Here is a 19,441-nt window from a genome sequence, read left to right as displayed (position 1 = left end):
GGTGGTGCCGGTTGATTGGAAAACGGCTAATGTTACGCCGCTGTTTAAGAAAGGAAGGAGACAAAAGGCGGGTAACTATAGGCCGGTCAGCTTAACGTCTGTAGTAGGGAAAATGCTGGAATCCATTATTAAGGAGGAGATAGCAGGGCATCTGGATAGAAATGGTTCGATCAATCAGACGCAGCATGGATTCATGAGGGGAAAGTCGTGCTTGACGAACATGTTGGATTTTTATGAAGATGTGACGAGGGCGGTTGATGGAGGAGAACCGGTGGATGCGGTGTTTTTGGATTTCCAAAAGGCGTTTGATAAGGTGCCCCATAAAAGGCTGCTGAAGAAGATTAGGGCACACGGAGTTGGGGGTAGTGTGTTAAAGTGGATTGGGGACTGGCTATCCGACAGGAAGCAAAGAGTCGGAATAAATGGGTGTTTTTCCGGTTGGAGGAAGGTAACTAGTGGCGTGCCGCAGGGATCGGTACTCGGGCCGCAACTGTTTACCATTTATATAGATGATCTGGAGGAGGGGACGGAGTGTAGGGTAACGAAGTTTGCAGACGACACAAAGATAAGTGGAAAAGTGAATCGCGTGGAGGACGGAGAAGATCTGCAGAGAGATTTGGACAGGCTGAGTGAGTGGGCGAGGATATGGCAAATGGAGTATAACGTTGAGAAATGCGAGGTTATACACTTTGGAGGAAATAATAACAAATGGGATTACTATCTCAATGGAAACAAATTAAAACATGCTACCGTGCAAAGGGACCTGGGGGTCCTTGTGCATGAGACGCAAAAGCCCAGTCTGCAGGTACAACAGGTGATCAAGAAGGCAAATGGGATGTTGGCCTATATTGCGAGGGGGATAGAATATAAAAGCAGGGATGTCTTGATGCACCTGTACAGGGCATTGGTGAGGCCGCAGCTGGAATACTGTGTGCAGTATTGGTCCCCTTATATGAGGAAGGATATATTGGCATTGGAGGGAGTGCAGAGAAGGTTCACCAGGTTGATACCGGAGATGAGGGGTTTGGATTATGAGGAGAGGCTGAGGAGATTGGGTTTGTACTCGTTGGAGTTTAGAAGGATGAGGGGGGATCTTATGGAGACTTATAAGATAATGCGGGGGCTGGATAGGGTGGAGGCGGAGAGATTCTTTCCACTTAGTAAGGAAGTTAAAACTAGAGGACACAGCCTCAAAATAAAGGGGGGTCGGTTTAAGACAGAGTTGAGGAGGAACTTCTTCTCCCAGAGGGTGGTGAATCTCTGGAATTCTCTGCCCACTGAGGTGGTGGAGGCTACCTCGCTGAATATGTTTAAAGCGCGGATGGACGGATTCCTGAGCGGTAAGGGAATTAAGGGTTATGGGGATCAGGCGGGTAAGTGGTACTGATCCACATCAGATCAGCCATGATCTTATTGAATGGCGGGGCAGGCTCGAGGGGCTAGATGGCCTACTCCTGCTCCTATTTCTTATGTTCTTATGTATTTCCTCATTCAGAGGGTGGTAAATCTTTGGAATTCTCTACCCAGGGGTCTGTGGAGGCTCAGTCACTGAACCTGTTCAAGACAGAAATCGGTGGATTTTCTGATTACTAATGACATCAAGGGGCATGGGGATAAATAGGCTGACAAACCCTTCCAACATTTCCCCACTGACCCCCAAATAGTGTGAGATACTGAACAAACAAACCAGAACGATACTTGGGCTCCAAAGAACGTTGACACAAACTGTAAAAATAAAATAAGCAAAATACTGTGGATGCCGGAATCTGAAACAAGAACAGAGAATGCTGATAAAACTCAGCAGGTCTGATAGCATCTGTGCAGAGGGGAAACAGAGTTAATATTTTGTGTTGTCTGACTCTTCATCAGAGCTAAAGAGAAGAAATGTAGCCAGGAGAGATTGGAACAAGACATAGTAAGCTTAAGAAAATTGACAGATGGCCTTGTGTGGGAGGGGGTGGGAAGGGAAAGGGAGTTGCATTGAGACATTAAATGCAGGGCATGCTTATAAAAGGATTGAAGATGGAGGAAAAATATCAGTCTGAGGTTGGTGAACTCAGTGTTGTGTTCTGAGGGCTGTAATGTGCCTAATCAAGAGATGAGATGCTGCTCCTCCTGTTGGGCTTGACCTGAACATTGCAGTAGGCTCAGGATGGACATGTGGGTATGAGAGCAAGATGCTGAGTTAAAATTTGAGTTAAAATGGCAGCAACAGGAAGGATGGGGTCATGCACATAGACTGAGTGAAGGTGTTCAGCAAAGCGGTCGCCCAGTCTGCGTGTAGTCCTCCCAATGTATAGGATACGACATTGGGAGCAGTGAATAGAATAGACCAAACTGAAGGATGTCCATCGAATCACTGCCTAATCTGAAACAAATGTTTGGGGCCTTGAATGGTGAGGAGGGAGGAGGTAAAGGGTGAGGTGTTTCACCTTCTGAAGTGGCATGGGAAAGGTGCTGTGGGAAGGGAGTGGGGAGTTGGGCGTGATGGAGGAATCGACCAGGGGGTCACAGAGAGAGAGACTCCTGCAGAATGCTGATGGGGTCGGGGGGAGGTGGGGGGGGAAGAGGTGGTGGTATCATGCTGGAGTTGGCGGAAATGGCGGAAAATGATCCTTGAGATACAGAGGCTGGTGGGGGCGAAAGTGTGCAAGACGATGATTGTTTCCCTGGAATTTAGAACACTAAGGGGTGAAGGTGCAGCAAGGACTGGGCCAAGAACAGAGATAATGGGGTGACCCCTCGCTGTGTGATGTCGGGGGGAGTCTCGCTGCGTGATGTCGGGGGGAGTCTCGCTGTGTGATGTCGGGGTGACCCCTCGCTGTGTGATGTCGGGGGGAGTCTCGCTGTGTGATGTCGGGGGGAGTCTCGCTGTGTGATGTCGGGGGGAGTCTCGCTGTGTGATGTCGGGGGGAGTCTCGCTGTGTGATGTCGGGGGGAGTCTCGCTGTGTGATGTCGGGGGGAGTCTCGCTGTGTGATGTCGGGGGGAGTCTCGCTGTGTGATGTCGGGGGGAGTCTCGCTGTGTGATGTCGGGGGGAGTCTCGCTGTGTGATGTCGGGGGGAGTCTCGCTGCGCGATGTCGGGGGGAGTCTCGCTGCGCGATGTCGGGGGGAGTCTCGCTGCGCGATGTCGGGGGGAGTCTCGCTGCGCGATGTCGGGGGGAGTCTCGCTGCGCGATGTCGGGGGGAGTCTCGCTGCGCGATGTCGGGGGGAGTCTCGCTGCGCGATGTCGGGGGGAGTCTCGCTGCGCGATGTCGGGGGGAGTCTCGCTGCGCGATGTCGGGGGGAGTCTCGCTGCGCGATGTCGTGGTGACCCCTCGCTGCGCGATGTCGTGGTGAGTCTCGCTGCGCGATGTCGGGGTGAGTCTCGCTGCGCGATGTCGGGGTGACCCCTCGCTGCGCGATGTCGGGGTGACCCCTCGCTGCGCGATGTCGGGGTGACCCCTCGCTGCGCGATGTCGGGGTGACCCCTCGCTGCGCGATGTCGGGGTGACCCCTCGCTGCGCGATGTCGGGGTGACCCCTCGCTGCGCGATGTCGGGGTGACCCCTCGCTGCGCGATGTCGGGGTGACCCCTCGCTGTGTGATACTGGATGGCTCTGACTGACCCGCCGCCATCTCTCTGGTCTTTTTCAGGTGTTTATTCTGGAGGAGTTGCTCAGTCCCATTGTCACTCCGTTCGTGCTGATCTTTTCCTTGCGTCCAAAATCCTTGGAGATCATCGACTTTTTCCGGAACTTCTCAGTGGAGGTTGTCGGAGTGGGTGATATCTGCTCCTTTGCACAGATGGATGTTCGGAAACACGGAAACCCAATGGTATGTGTGAGCTACATTCTGGGACAGAGTATGGGATCCTGTGTCCTGCACTCACATTCACTCTGCAAATCCTCCTACTCTCGCACCCTGTTTTACTCAGGCTGACTTCAGCCTGGAGGTGATCCTGTGCTATGGGGCTGCTGCGAGGTCACTTCACATAGAACAGGGGTCAGGATTGTCCTGTAGAATTTAGCTGCTGGCTTCCTTGAATTTTGTTTCCTACCCAAGCAGCTTGATTGGTAGGCGAAAGGCCTCTTGGGCCATAAGCCAACCTCACCAGGCCGCAGGCAGCATGGGATGTCTTTAGGGTTGGCAAGGGTTGGGGTTGGGAGCGAGGCTGAGCCGCTGGACTCGGCAATCTTCTTGGATTAGATGGAAACACTCCTGCTCCTCCTGACCCACAAGCAGTGCTTTAAAAAGCAAAAGCATCTTCTTGGATTCAACCTCCCTGTCTTCTTTAAGATCCAGAGGTCTGGAAACCAGGCTGCCTGTGGTTACAAATAGCGTGGCTGTTAAAATGAAGGTACACAGCCTCATTTACATATTTAAACAATCACCCTATTTCCCCAGAGAGCGAATTGGTCACCTCCCCCTTGTCTCCTCACTGAAAATATTGCAAGTTCCTGTTACTCAGTTTTTGCATTTTCACGTCTGACATTACCCATACCTACCTGTTTTTGGCAGTTAAAATTCAGCCCAATCTCTTGTCTGTCTCTCTCTTTCTTTCTTTCTCTCTCTCGCCCTCTCTCCCTTATCCCCTCCCTTTCTGACTCTCTCCCCCTGACTCTTTCCTCACCCCCTCTCTCCTTCCTCACCCCCTCTCTCCTCCTTGTCTCCCCCTCTCTCCTCACATCTCTCCCTGTCGCTCTCCCCCCTCCTTTCTGTGACTCTCTCTTTCTCTCTCTCACACTGTCTGCCTCTCTTTTTCTCTCTCTCTCACTCACCCTGTCTCTGTTTTTCTCTGATACTCTCATCCTGTCACTCTCTCTTCCTTCATCTTTTCATTGCTGATTCTTTGTACTGCATTATAGAAACTTGCCACACTTTGCTTCTAGGGTGTCTAGTTTGGTTGTCAGGCTTGTTTGGCTGGATCGAGGCTGTTGGGTTTTGGCACGAATCCAGATTTTGTACAAGTCACAGGAAACTATTCTGTGTCAGTGCCTGTGTTCGGGTCATTGGAAAGTGAGTCGGTCACAACACTTATACTGAGGAAACTCCTGTCAATCCTCGATTTAAATAAATGAATGAAAGTGGTGCCGGTTCCTTTCCTGGCGTGTAATCCAATCTCCAATTTACCCATGTTCACCCCTTCCCAGAGGGGAGAAAGCCTCCGGTAACCCAGAGAGTTGTTCACACGTTGGGTCCTTTGATTCAAATGGTTTGAACTTTTCTCTTTATTTGTTCATGGGATGAAAGGTTTTGCTGGTGGGGTCAGAGTTTACAGCTTCTCCCAAGTTCCACGGAGAATGTTGGATCCTTGTGTTGGAGAGATTTGGACCTCGGTCTCTGGGTGATGTGTGTAGAGTTGTGATAATGGTTTTATTTCCTCTGCAGTGGCTCTCGGAAGGGCAGACGGAAGCCTCAGTGTACCAACAAGCAGAGAACGGGAAGACTGAACTCTCCCTCATGCACTTCACCATCACCAACCCTCACTGGCACCCGCCCCAGGACAGCTCAGTCTTCATCAGCCACTTGAAGGAGAAGGTGCAACATGATGCAGCGACTGGTCCACCAGCCCAGCACCTCCTGTCAGACACCCCCCTCTGCACCTCACTGCTCTCCAATGAGTCGGCCAATATTGTAAGTGTCTTGGCATGCCCTCAGATTGTGAAAATATCAGTGAGAGTTTTATCACCGGATTAGGTGAAGCGTTTATAGGAAAGGAACATGAGCCTGATAAAACTGCACAGTCATAGTCAATATTTTGGCACAGAAGGAGGTCATTCAGCTCATTGTGTCTATACTAGCTTTCCATGGAGCAATCGTCAGTCCTGCTCTCTATCTCCCCTCCCCCACGCCTCAAGTGCCCATTTAATTTCCATTTGAAATCATTCATTATCTCCGCTTCCACCCCTTTCATGCACAGCACATTTCCAGATCATTACCAGTTGCTGTCTAAAAGATCTACCTCACATTCCCCCTGCATCCAGAGGCACAGTGGTTGGCACTGCTGCCTCACAGCGCCAGGGACCTGGGTTCGATTCCCGGCTTAAGCCACTGTCTGTGTGGAGTTTGCACATTCTCCCTGTGTCTGCGTGGGTTTCCACCCACAGACTGAAAGACTTGCTGGTTAGGTGCATTGGCCATGCTAAATTCTCCCTCAGTGTACCCGAACAGGCGCTGGAGTGTGGCGACTAGAGGATTTTCTCAATAACTTTATTGCAGTGTTAATGTAAGCCTACTTGTGACACTAATAAATAAACTTTAAACAAAAACTTGTATCCATCACCAAAATAAGGGGGTAATCATATAAGACGGAAATGAGGAGAATTTCTTTTGAGTCCCTGGAGCTCTCTTCCTCTGAAGGCAGTGGAAGCAGAGTCTTTGACTATTTTTAATTCAGAGCGAGATAGATTCCTGATTAACAAGGAGGTGAAAAGTTGTTGGGGGTCGGCAGGAATGTGGGGATGGGGTTACAATCAGATCAGCCATGATCGTATTGAATGGTGGAGCAGGCTCGAGGGGCCAAATGCTCCAAAATTGTATAGTTGTCTCTCTGAAAGGCCCTCCGGCAGTGCGGCACTGCCTCGGCACTGGCCCTCCGGCAGTGCGGCACTGCCTCGCCACTGGCCCTCCGGCAGTGCGGCACTGCCTCGGCACTGGCCCTCCGGCAGTGCGGCACTGCCTCGGCACTGGCCCTCCGGCAGTGCGGCACTGCCTCGGCACTGGCCCTCCGGCAGTGCGGCACTGCCTCGGCACTGGCCCTCCGGCAGTGCGGCACTGCCTCGGCACTGGCCCTCCGGCAGTGCGGCACTGCCTCGGCACTGGCCCTCCGGCAGTGCGGCACTGCCTCGGCACTGGCCCTCCGGCAGTGCGGCACTGCCTCGGCACTGGCCCTCCGGCAGTGCGGCACTGCCTCGGCACTGGCCCACTTTCAGACACACAGGCAGATGAATTAGGAGCAGGAGTAGGCCACTCGGTCCCTCAAGCCTGCTGCATCATTCAATATGATCATGGCTGATCTCATTGTAACCCCAAACCCACATTCCTGCCGATCCCCAATAGCCTTTCACCCCCTTGTTAATCAGGAATCTATCTCGCTCTGAATTAAAAATAGTCAAAGACTCTGCTTCCTCTGTCTTTTGATGAAGAGTGTTCCAAAGACTCATGACCTTCGGAACAAAAAAATTCTCCTCATCTCCAATTTATACTATTGACTGCTTATGTTTAAACTGTGACCTCCCCCCACTTTTAGGTTCCCCGACAAGACTAGATTGTTTTGGCAGATAAGGCAAAGGAGAATCCAGAGATTCTACAAATACATAAAGGGCAACAGAGTAATTAGGGAGAGTGTAGGGCCTCTTAAGGATCAACAAGGTCATCTATGTGCGGCTCCACAAGAGCTGGGTGAGATCCTAAATGAATATTTCCCATCAGTATTTACTGTTGAGAAAAGCATGGATGTTAGGGAACTTGGAGAAATAAATAGTGATGTCTTGAGGAGGGTACATATTACAGAGAAGGAAGTGGTGGAAGTCTTAAAGCGCATCAAGGTAGATAAATCCCCGGGACCTGATGAAGTGTGTGCCGAGACGTTGTGGGAGGCGAGGGAGGAAATTGCAGGTCCCCTGGCAGAGATATTTGAATCATTGACAGCCACAGGTGAGGTGCCTGAAGATTGGAGGATGTCAAATGTTGTGCCTTTGTTTAAAAAGGGCTGCAGGGAAAAGCCTGGGAACTACAGGCCAGTGAGCCTCACATCAGTAATGGGTAAGTTGTTAGAAGGTATTCTGAGAGACAGGATCTACAGACATTTAGAGAGGCAGGGATTGATTAGGGACAGTCAGCATGGCTTTGTGAGTGGAAAATCATGTTTACAAATTTGATTGAGTTTTTTAAAGGGGTAACCAAGAAGGTAGATGAGGGCAGTGCAGTTGATGTTTTCTACATGGACTTTAGCTAGGCCTTTGACAAGGTACCGCATGGTAGGTTGTTGCATAAGATTAAATCTCTCAGGATCCAGGGTGAGGTATCTAAATGGATACAAAATTGGCTTCTTGACAGAAACCAGAGGGTGGTTGTAGAGGGTTGTTTTTCAAACTGGAGGCCTGTGACCAGCGGTGTGCCTCAGGGATCAGTGCTGGGTCCACTGTTATTTGTCATTTATATTAATGATTTGGATGAGAATTTAGGAGGCATGTTTAGTAAGTTTGCAGATGACACCAAGATTGGTGGCATAGTGGACAGTGAAGAAGGTTATCTCAGATTGCAACGGGATCTTGATCAATTGGGCCAGTGGGCTGACGAATGGCAGATGGAGTTTAATTTAGACAAATGCAAGGCGATGCATCTTGGTAATTCAAACCAGGGCAGGACTTACTCAGTTAATGGTAGGGCGTTGGGGAGAATTATAGAACAAAGAGATCTAGGGGTACATGTTCATAGCTCCTTGAAAGTGGAGTCACAGGTGGACAGAGTGGTGAAGAAGGCATTCGGCATGCTTGGTTTCATCGGTCAGAACATTGAATACAGGAGTTGGGACGTCTTGTTGAAGTTGTACAAGACATTGGTAAGGCCACACTTGGAATACTGTGTACAGGTCTGGTCATTCTATTATAGAAAGGATATTATTAAACTAGAAAGAGTGCAGAAAAGATTTACTAGGATGTTACTGGGTCTTGATGGTTTGAGTTATAAGGAGAGGCTGGATAGACTGGGACTTTTTCCTCTGGAACGTAGGAGGCTGAGGGGTGACCTTATAGAGGTCTATAAAATAATGAGGGGTATAGATCAGCTAGATGGTCAGTATCTTTTCCTAAAGGTAGGGGAGTCTAAAACTAGAGGGCATAGGTTTAAGGTGGGAGGGGAGAGATACAAAAGGGTCCAGAGGGGCAATTTTTTCTCACGGGGTGGTGAGTGTCTGGAACAAGCTGCCAGAGGTAGTAGCAGAGGCGGGTACACTTTTGAGCATTTAGATAGTTACATGGGTAAGATGGGTTTAGAGGGATATGGGCCAAACGTGGGCAATTGGGACAAGTTGGGCCGAATGGCCTGTTTCCATGCTGTAAACCTCTATAACTCTGTGAAACATCCTCACCACATCCACCCTGTTAATACCATTCAGGATCTTTTATGTTTGTGAAGTTGCCTCTTTAACTAATCCTATCACATTGCACAATGCCAGCTCCAGTACAGCCTGCCCTCAGGTTGGCTCCAGAACGTGCTGTTCTAAGAAACTATCCTGAAAATATTCTGTGTATCCCTTATCCACGCTTCCGTTGCCATCTGATTTTTCCAATCTATGGGAAAATTCAAATTCCCGTTGTAACTTTCTGACAAAATGAATCCTGCCGCTTCAGGTGTGAATTAGCGATCTTCTTTAATTATGATGAAGATGTGAGGTGCTGGGGAGCTCTCTAGTGTCCTGGCATATATTTATCCTTCAACTGGCACCAAAACCAAATTAATTGATCATTCGTCTTATTGCTGTTTGTGGGATCTTGCTGTGTATAAATTGTCTGCCTCTTTTATCTGCAAAAGCAGCAGTGACTGCTCTTCAAACAGGGGCAGTGAGGGCTGAGAGGAATATTTTTATGATTACAGTGTTCTGCCAATGCCTGTCAGGTGCTTTGGTATGTCCCAGGAATGGGAATGGCGCTATAGAAATTATCTTTCGGTATTTGACTCGCCAAGTTTGCTTTGTCCTTCCTGCAGCCTGAGAATCTGATCATGAGCCTGCTCTCACACTCGGCACTGCCCGGCTCCCTGCTGACCGGCAGGGATGGATGTTTTGGACAGTCGTGCAGTACCGCTTCAGCTGCTGCCAGCGTCCTCGCCTCGCTCTCCTCCTCTCACCACCCAACGCGGACCAGATCCCACACACTCCTCATGGAGAATGGTGCAGAGAGTTCACTGTATCGCAGTGACAGGACTATCATGGAAGAGAGGTAACTAATTGATAAACATAACGCTGAATAGTGTGAATGTGGGGAATCTGTGATCTAAATAAAGGATGCTGCAAATACTTAGTTGGCCGTAGTTGGGTGGGTAAGTTGGCTAGTGAAAGATGCCAGTGACGCAGGTTCAATCCAGGTACCGGCTGTGGTAGTTCAAGGGGGTCTACCTCCTTACCCTCCCCCATGTTTGATGCAGAGTGGTGCCCCTCAGCAGCAAAGCCAGTTGTGTCTCTCTAATGGGGAGAGAGATCTCAATGGTCCTTTGTGAATTACAGTTAATTACTTATCTGTGGGGAGAGAATGTCAGAGTTAACGTTTCAGGGCAATAACATTTCATCAGTTCTGGAAAGTGTTAGAGTGGGGTAATAGGTTATTAGCAAGTACACTACAAATCAGGAGTGTGATGGAATACTCCCCACTTTTCTGGATGAGTGCAGCTCCAACAACCCTCAAGAAGCTCAACATCATCTGGGACAAAGCAGTCCACTTGACCAGTACCCCATCCACAAACATTCACTCCCTCCACACTTGATGCAAAGTGGTAGCCATGTGTACCATCTACAAGATATACTGCAGCAACTCACTGAGGCTCCTCCAACGGCACCTTCCAAACCCGCAACTTCCATCACCTAGAATGACAGGGGCAGCAGGTGTATGAGAACACCACCACCTGCAAACTCCCCTCCAAGCCCCACACCATCCTCATTTAGAATGGGATGGGAAAGTGGCCTCCTACCTTCCATGTAGCCTGAGACTAACAGTAACAACTTTAACTTCAAACTGGCCGCTCCAGCCAGTCATATCCACACCACAGCATGGCTCCCATCATCCCCAGCAGGGGTCAGTTTACATTTCATTTCCAGTGTTTACAAGGTAACAGAACAAAGACACAAAATCAGACATCTGTTCCCCTCCATTTTAAGTAACCTTCCTCCATTTTGAGTGTTCTTGTATTTAATAAACTCCATATAGCTTTCTTCTTCCTCCTCCAGTGTATATCGGGAGAAGTTGTTCTCATTGGCAGAAGGGTCGAAAACCATCGGGCTCAGATTTAAGATGTGTAGGTTAGAGGGATTAGTGGGGTAAATGAGTGGTGTTACGAGGATAGGGTGGGAGAGATTGAGTTTAAAGTTTATTTATTAGTGTCACAAGTAGGCTTACATTAACTGCAATGAAGTTACTGTGAAAACCCCTAGTTGCCACTCTCCGGTGCTTGTTCGGGTGCACTGAGGGAGAATTTAGCACGGCCATTGCACCGAACCAGCACGTCTTTCAGACTGTGGAAGGAAACCGGAGCACGCAGAGGACGCCCGCACAGACAGTGACCCAAGCCAGGAATTGAACCCGGGTCCCTGGCGCTGAGAGGCAGCAGTGCTAACCACTGTGTCACCGTGCTGCTGCGAGGTTGTAACTGTCCAGGAGATCACTCTGAACCTGATTAGTTAACTGCTAGTTAATGCTTAGTGTATCTACGCATGTCTAATTTCTGTGCTTTCCTTTGTTACCTCAGCACATCAGTGAGTGCAGGATCAGGCAGATCTCTGCTTCTTGCAAACTTTGCTTCAACAGAAATGAGTCTTCACGCTATTTATATGCATGAGGTAAGCATAAAATGAGCAGGTTGTTCTATGCTTTCCAATGACGGGGTGGGGGGTCAGAGATGGTGGGTCTTTATTTGGGTGGGTGATGTGTAGAATCCTTTCCTCATTCACCTTTTTCTCTCTCGCAGCTCCATCAGCAGAGTGCTCAGCCTCAGTCTATGGGACACGGATCCCAGACTCTCAGTTCAAACACCGAGCAACCCACTGCCCCAGGTACCTGGCTTACATGTTACTGATGATACAATAAGAGATGCTGAGGCAAGCACCAAGCTTGGCAAACAGCACTGACAGAGAGGAGGATGTAAATCAGGAGAGACAGTGTTGCACTTGGATTGTAGGAGGGATAGTACAGGGAACAGTGTATATGTGAAGTCTATCTGGAATAAGCAAGAAGTCAATGGATTTGTGGTGCAGATCAAGAAAATGGCCCAACAGAATAGGATTGTCATAGAGTCATAGAGGTTTACAGCATGGAAACAGGCCCTTCGGCCCAACTTGTCCATGCCGCCTTTTTTTAAAAATCCCTAAGCTAATCCCAATTGCCTGCTTTTGGCCCATATCCCTCTATACCCATCTTACCCATGTAACTATCTAAATGTTTTTTAAAAGATAAAATTGTACCCGCCTCTACTACTATCTCTGGCAGCTTGTTCCAGACACTCACCACCCTCTGTGTGAAAAAGTTGCCTCTTTGGACACTTTTGTATCTCTCCCCTCTCACCTTAAACCTATGCCCTCTAGTTTTAGACTCCCCTACCTTTGGGAAAAGATATTGACTATATCTACCTTGTCTATGCTCCTCATTATTTTATAGACCTCTATAAGGTCACCCCTCGGCCTCCTACTCTCCAGAGGAAAAATGTCCTAGTCTATTCAGCCTCTCCTTATAACTCAATCCAAGTCCCAGTAGCATCCTAGTAAATCTTTTCTGCACTCTTTCTAGTTTAATAATATCCTTTCTACAATAGGGTGACCAGAATTGCACAGTGTGGCCTTACCAATGTTTTGTACAGCTTTAACAAGACGTTCCAACTCCTGTATTCAATGTTCTGACCGATGAAACCAAGCATGCTGAATGCCTCATAAGAACATATCATAAGAAATAGGAGCAGGAGTAGGCCATCGAGCCCCTCAAGCCTGCTCCGCCATTCAATAAGATCATGGCTGATCTGATAGTGGGTTCAGTTCCACTTATCCACCCGCTCCCCATAACCCTTAATTCCCTCAATAGTTAAAAATCTATCTATCTGTGACTTAAACACATTTAACAAGGTAGCCTCTACTGCTTCATTGGGCAGAGAATTCCAAAGATTCACTACCCTCTGGGAGAAGAAGTTCCTCCTCAACTCTGTTCTAAATTGACTCCACCGTATTTTGAGGCTATGCCCCCAGTTCTTGTTTCCATTGTAAGTGGAAATAACCTCGCTGCTTCTACCCTGTCTAGCCCCTTCATTATCTTATACATCTCTATAAGATCTCCCCTCAACCTTATAAACTCCAATGAGTACAGACCCAGTCTACTCAATCTCTCCTCATAAGCTAACCCCCTCATCTCCGGAATCAACCTGGTGAACCTTCTGTGCAGTAAGAAGTCTCACAACACCAGGTTAAAGTCCAACAGGTTTATTTGGTAGCAAATACCATAAGCTTTCGGAGCACAGCTCCTTCGTCAGATGGAGTGGATATCTGTTCTCAAACCGTGCAAACAGACACAGAAATCAAATTACAGAATACTGATTAGAATGCAAACCTTCTGTGTACAGCCTCCAAAGCTAATATATCCTTTCTTAAATAAGGGGACCAAAATTGTACACAGTACTCTAGGTGCGGCCTCACCAGTACCCTGTACAGTTGCAGCATGACCTCCCTGCTTTTATACTCCATCCCTCTCGCGATAAAGGCCAACATTCCATTTGCCTTCTTGATTACCTGCTGCACCTGCAAACTGAGCTTTTGTGATTCTTCACCACCTTCTTCTTCACCACCACCACCTTCACCATTCTGTCCACCTGTGACTCCACTTTCAAGGAGCTATGAAAATGTACCCCTAGATCTCTTTGTTCTGTAACTCTCCCCAATGCCCTACCATTAACTGAGTAAGTCCTGCCCTGGTTCAATCCACCAAAATACATCACCTCGCATTTGTCTAAATTAAACTCCATCTGCCATTTGTCAGCCCACTGGCCCAATTGATCAAGATCCCGTTGCAATTGGAGATAACTTTCTTCACTGTCCACTATGCCACCAATCTTGGTGTCATCTGCAAACTTACTAACCATGCCCTCTTTATTCTCATCCAAATCATTAATATAAATGACAAATAACAGTGGACCCAGCACTGATCCCTGAGGCACACCACTGGTCACAGGCCTCCAGTTTGAAAAACAACTCTCTACAACCACCCTCTGGCTTCTGTCAAGAAGCCAATTTTGTATCCATTTAGATACCTCACCCTGGATCCCATGAGATTTAACTTCATGCAACAACCTACTGAGGTAGTATGAGGCAACAACCTACTGAGGTAGTATGGGCTGAGGTTAGAAACAGGAAAGGAGAGGTCACCCTGTTGAGAGTTTTCTATAGGCCTCCGAAAAGTTCCAAAGATGTAGAGGAAAGGATTGCAAAGATGATTCTGGATAGGAGCGACAGTAACAGGGTAGTTGTTATGGAGGACTTTAACTTTACAAATATTGACTGGAAACGCTATCGTTTGAATACTTTAGAGGGGTCAGTTTTTGTCCAATGTGTGCAGGAGGGTTTCCTGACACAGTATGTAGATAGGCCAACAAGAGGCGAGGCCACATTGGATTTGGTACTGGGTAATGAATCAGGCCAGGTGTTAGATTTGGAGGTAGGTGAGCACTTTGGTGATAGGGACCACAATTCAGTTACGTTTACTTTAGCGATGGAAAGGGATAGCTATATACCGCAGGGCAAGAGGTATAGCTGGGGGAAAGGAAATTATGATGCGATTAGGTGAGATTTAGGATGCATAGGGTGTGGAAGGAAACTGCAGGGGATGGGCACAATTGAAATGTGGAACTTGTTCAAGGAACAGCTACTGCGTGTCCTTGACAAGTATGTACCTGTCAGGCAAGGAGGAAGTGGTCGAGCGAGGGAACCGTGGTTTACTAAAGAAGTTGAATCTCTTGTCAAGAGGAAGAAGAAGACTTATGTAAAGATGAGACGTGAAGGCTCAGTTAGGGCGCTTGAGAGTTACAAGTTAGCCAGGAAGGACCTAAAGAGAGAGCTAAGAAGAGCCAGGAGGGGACATGAGAAGTCTTTGGCAGGTAGGATCAAGGAAAACCCTAAAGCTTTCTATAGGTATGTCAGGAATGAAAGAATGACTAGGGTAAGATTAGGGCCAGTCAAGGACAGTAGTGGGAAGTTGCGCATGGAGCCTGAAGAGATAGGAGAGGCGCTAAATTAATATTTTTCATCAGTATTCACGCAGGAAAAAGACAATGTTGTTGAGGAGAATACTGAGATACAGGCTATTAGATTAGACGGGATTGATGTTCCTAAGGAGGAGGTGTTAGCAATTCTGGAAGGTGTGAAAATAGATAAGTCCCCTGGGCCGGATGGGATTTATCCTAGGATCCTCTTTGTGGGCGGCACGGTAGCACAGTGGTTAGCACTGCTGCTTCACAGCTCCAGGGACCTGGGTTCGATTCCCGGCTTGGGTCACTGTCTGTGTGGAGTTTGCACGTTCTCCTCGTGTCTGCGTGGGTTTCCTCCGGGTGCTCCGGTTTCCTCCCACAGTCCAAAGATGTGCGGGTTAGGTTGATTGGCCAAGCTAAAAAAATTGCCCTTAGTGTCCTGGGATGTGTAGGTTAGAGGGATTAGTGGGTAAAATATCTAAGGATATGGGGGTAGGGCCTGGGTGGCATTGTGGTCGGTGCAGACTCGATGGGCCGAATGGCCTCTTTCTGTGCTGTAGGGATTCTAAGATTCTCTGGGAGGCTAGAGAGGAGATTGCAGAGCCTTTGGCTTTGATCTTTATGTCGTCATTGTCTACAGGAATAGTGGTGTGGAGTATTGCGTACAGTTCTGGTCGCCGCATTATAGGAAGGATGTGGAAGCATTCGAACGGGTGCAGAGGAGATTTACTAGGATGTTGCCTGGTATGGTGGGAAGGTCTTATGAGGAAAGGCTGAGGGACTTGAGGCTGTTTTCGTTAGAGAGAAGAAGGTTAAGAGGTGACTTAATAGAGGCACACAAGATGATCAGAGGATTAGACAGGGTGGATAGTGAGAGCCTTTTTCCTCGGATGGTGATGGCTAGCACGAGGGGACATAGCTTTAAATTGAGGGGTGATAAATATAGGACAGATGTTAGAGGTAGGTTCCTCACTCAGAGAGTAGTAAGGGTGTGGAATGCCCTGAGTCCAACAGTAGTGGACTCGCCAACATTAAGGGCATTTAAATGGTTATTGGATAAACATATGGATGATATTGGAATAGTGTAGGTTAGAGGGGCTTTAGATTGGTTTCACAGGTCGGCGCAACATCGAGGGTCGAAGGGCCTGTACTGCGCTGTAATGTTCTATGTTCTATTTGTTGTCTTAACCCCATGTATTTGTCTTGCTAGTCCCCCTGAGACTAAGGAGCAATTTATCATGGGCAATCAATCCACACATGTTTGGAATATGGGAGGAAACGCAGACACGGGGGTCGGTGCAAACTCCACAGTCACCCAAGGCTGGAATTGAACCCGGCGCTGTGAGGCAGCAGTGCTAACCACTGTGCCACTGTGCTGCTGTCTTCCTCCTCCCCACGCGCTCAGCATTTTATCAGATTTCATTGCTGATCAAGTGTGAAATTTTGCTCCTGTATCGAGCTGGCGATCGGTGTCTCCTATCGTATTCTCACATCCTGAGCCATCACACCTCATGGGGAGTATTCACAGTTCCCAAGATAAACCACAGAATCATAAACCACAAATAGATATGGTCGGGGAGTTAACCAAACAGCTCGTAACCAAAAGAGTGCTTGTCAGAAACATCTTGAAGGAGAGATGTAGGGGGGTATTCTGGAGAGGTGTTGGGGGGGGGGGGTATTCTGGAGAGGTGTTGGGGGGGGGGGGTATTCTGGAGAGGTGTTGGGGGGGGGGGTATTCTGGAGAGGTGTTGGGGGGGGGTATTCTGGAGAGGTGTTGGGGGGGGGGTATTCTGGAGAGGTGTTGGGGGGGGGGTATTCTGGAGAGGTGTTGGGGGGGGGGTATTCTGGAGAGGTGTCGGGGGGGTATTCTGGAGAGGTGTCGGGGGGGGGGGGGTATTCTGGAGAGGTGTCGGGGGGGTATTCTGGAGAGGTGTCGGGGGGGTATTCTGGAGAGGTGTCGGGGGGGTATTCTGGAGAGGTGTCGGGGGGGTATTCTGGAGAGGTGTCGGGGGGGTATTCTGGAGAGGTGTCGGGGGGGTATTCTGGAGAGGTGTCGGGGGGGGGCGGGGGGTATTCTGGAGAGGTGTCCGGGGGGGGGGGTATTCTGGAGAGGTGTCCGGGGGGGGGGGGGGGGGGGGTGGTATTCTGGAGAGGTGTCGGGGGGGGGGCGTATTCTGGAGACGTGTCGGGGGGGGGGGTATTCTGGAGAGGTGTCGGGGGGGGGTATTCTGGAGAGGTGTCGGGGGGGCGTATTCTGGAGAGGTGTCGGGGGGTATTCTGGAGAGATGGAGAGGTATAGGGGGTATTCTAGAGAGAGGGGGAGGTAGAGAGAGTGGAGTAGGGGTGAAAGGGTATGTGGAGGGTATCTCGGAGCTTGCAGCCTTCACAACTTCACAAGTGTTTACAAGTACAGTGGGAAAACCCTGGCAAAGCAGCTGGCGAGCTGTCCCGCTCACATAGACTGGAAATTGTTTAGGGCTGGGGGCCTGGACGGGGAAGAATTTATAAAATGCGTACAGGAAGGCTCTTTGGAACAATATGTTGACAGTCCAACTAGAGAGGGGGCTATACTGGACCTAGTACTGGGGAATGAGCCCGGTCAGCTCATCAAAGTTGCAGTAGGGGAACATGTGGCAAATAGTGACCACAATTCTGTAAACTTTAGGATAGTAATGGAAAAAGATGAGTGTTGTCCTATGGGTAAGGTGCTGAATTGGGGAAGGCTAACTACGGCCGGATTAGGCAGGATTTGATGGCTGTTGATTGGGAGAGGCTGTTCGAGGGTAAATCCACATCTGGCATGTGGGAGTCTTTTAAGGAACAGTTGATAGGACTGCAGGACAGGCATGTGCCTGTAAAGAGGAAGGATAGGAAAGGTAGGATTCGGGAGCCGTGGCTAACCAGTGAAATTGTGGGTCTAATCAAAAAGAAAAAAGAGGCATACATGAGGTCCAGGCAGCTAGAAACAGATGGAGCACTGGAGGAATACAGAGAAAGTAGAAAAGAACTCAAACAGGGAGTTAGAAGGGCAAAAAGGGGTCACGAAATCTCCTTGGCAGACAGGATTAAGGAGAATCCTAAGGCATTTTATGCATACATTAGAAACAAGAAGGTTGTTAGGGAAAGAATCGGACCTCTCGGGGACAAAGGAGGGGAATTATGCTTGGAACCAAAGGAAGTAGGTGACATCCTAAACGAATACATTGCATCAGTATTCACAAAGGAGGGGGGCATGTTGATTGGTATTGTCTCAGAGAGATGTGTTGACCCGTTAGAAAAAATCTCAATTACAAGGGAGGAAGTGTTAGGTTTTTTAGGAAATATTAAGACCGACAAATCCCCAGGGCCAGATGGCATCTATCCTAGACAAGTGATGCATTTCGGTACATCTAATGTAAGGGGGAGCTATACAATAAATGGCAGAACCATCAGGAGTGTAGACACACAGAGGGACCTGGGTATACAAGTCCACAGATCCTTAAAGGTGGCAGCACAGGTGGAGAGGGTGGTGAAGAAGGCATATGGCATGCTTGCCTTTATTGGACGGGGCATAGAATATAAAAGTTGGCATATGATGTTGCAGCTGTATAGAACGATGGTTAGGCCACATTTGGAATGCTGCATCCAGTTCTGGTGGCCACACTACCAGAAGGACGTGGAGGCTTTGGAGAGAGTACAGAGAAGGTTTACCATGATGTTGCCTGGTATGGAGGGTCTTGGCTATGAGGAGAGATTAGGTAAACTGGGGTTGTTCTCCCTGGAAAGACGGAGGATGAGGGGTGACCTAAATGAGGTGTATAAAATTATGAGGCACATAGATAGAGTGAACAGTGGGAAGCTTTTTCCCAGGTTGGAGGTGACGAACATAAGGGGCCACGGGTTCAAGGTGAGGGGGGCAAGGTTCAACACAGATGTCAGGGGGATGTATTTTACACAGAGGGTGGTGGGGGCCTGGAATGCACTGCCAAGCAAGGTGATTGAGGCGGACACACTGGGATCGTTTAAGACTTATCTAGATAACCACATGAACAGACTGGGAATAGAGGGATACAAAAGAATGGTCTAGCTGGGCACATGAGCGGCGCAGGCTTGGAGGGCCGAAGGGCCTGTTCCTGTGCTGTATTGTTCTTTGTTTCCCACCTGAGACAACACTTAGAGTAAAATAAAAAAGTTCCACCAAATAATGTGAACCGCAAGGGGATTGAGGGACGGGGGGGGGGGGGGGGGGGGGGGGTGAGGGGGGGAGTGGGTGGCGTGGGGGGGGGGTGAGGAGGGAGTGGGTGGCGTGGGGGTGGGTGAGGAGGGAGTGGATGGCGTGGGGGTGGGTGAGGAGGGAGTGGATGGCGTGGGGGTGGGTGAGGACGGAGTGGGTGGGGTGGGGGGCCGAGTGAGATGGGGGGGCCGGGTGAGGAGGGAGGGGGGCAGGTAAGGTGGGATTGGGTGGTATGGGGGTGGGTGATGCCTCCTTGCTCATCACTGACTTTCAGTGACAAAGTTTTCCACTTGCTGATGGATTCTGTTTCCACC

At 49.1% G+C, this 19,441-nt stretch overlaps 1 protein-coding gene across 6 annotated transcripts in view; it reads left to right on the top strand.

Moving 5' to 3' along the window:
* atg9b (autophagy related 9B) overlaps window positions 1-19,441 on the top strand; it is an 89,973-nt gene that overhangs the window by 58,511 nt on the left and 12,021 nt on the right. For all 6 annotated transcript variants that reach the window (XM_078215560.1, XM_078215559.1, XM_078215556.1 and 3 more), the window contains 5 exons: window positions 3,638-3,817; window positions 5,372-5,617; window positions 9,692-9,924; window positions 11,444-11,534; window positions 11,663-11,747. In XM_078215560.1, the coding sequence (XP_078071686.1) occupies window positions 3,638-3,817; window positions 5,372-5,617; window positions 9,692-9,924; window positions 11,444-11,534; window positions 11,663-11,747 (835 nt within the window). The remainder of the gene's footprint in view (window positions 1-3,637; window positions 3,818-5,371; window positions 5,618-9,691; window positions 9,925-11,443; window positions 11,535-11,662; window positions 11,748-19,441) is intronic.

The sequence above is a fragment of the Mustelus asterias genome, chromosome 7, assembly GCF_964213995.1.
Source record: "Mustelus asterias chromosome 7, sMusAst1.hap1.1, whole genome shotgun sequence".
Lineage (NCBI taxonomy): Eukaryota > Metazoa > Chordata > Chondrichthyes > Carcharhiniformes > Triakidae > Mustelus > Mustelus asterias.
Note: the sequence above shows the minus strand (reverse complement) of the source record. Positions and strands in the feature narration are given on the sequence as shown.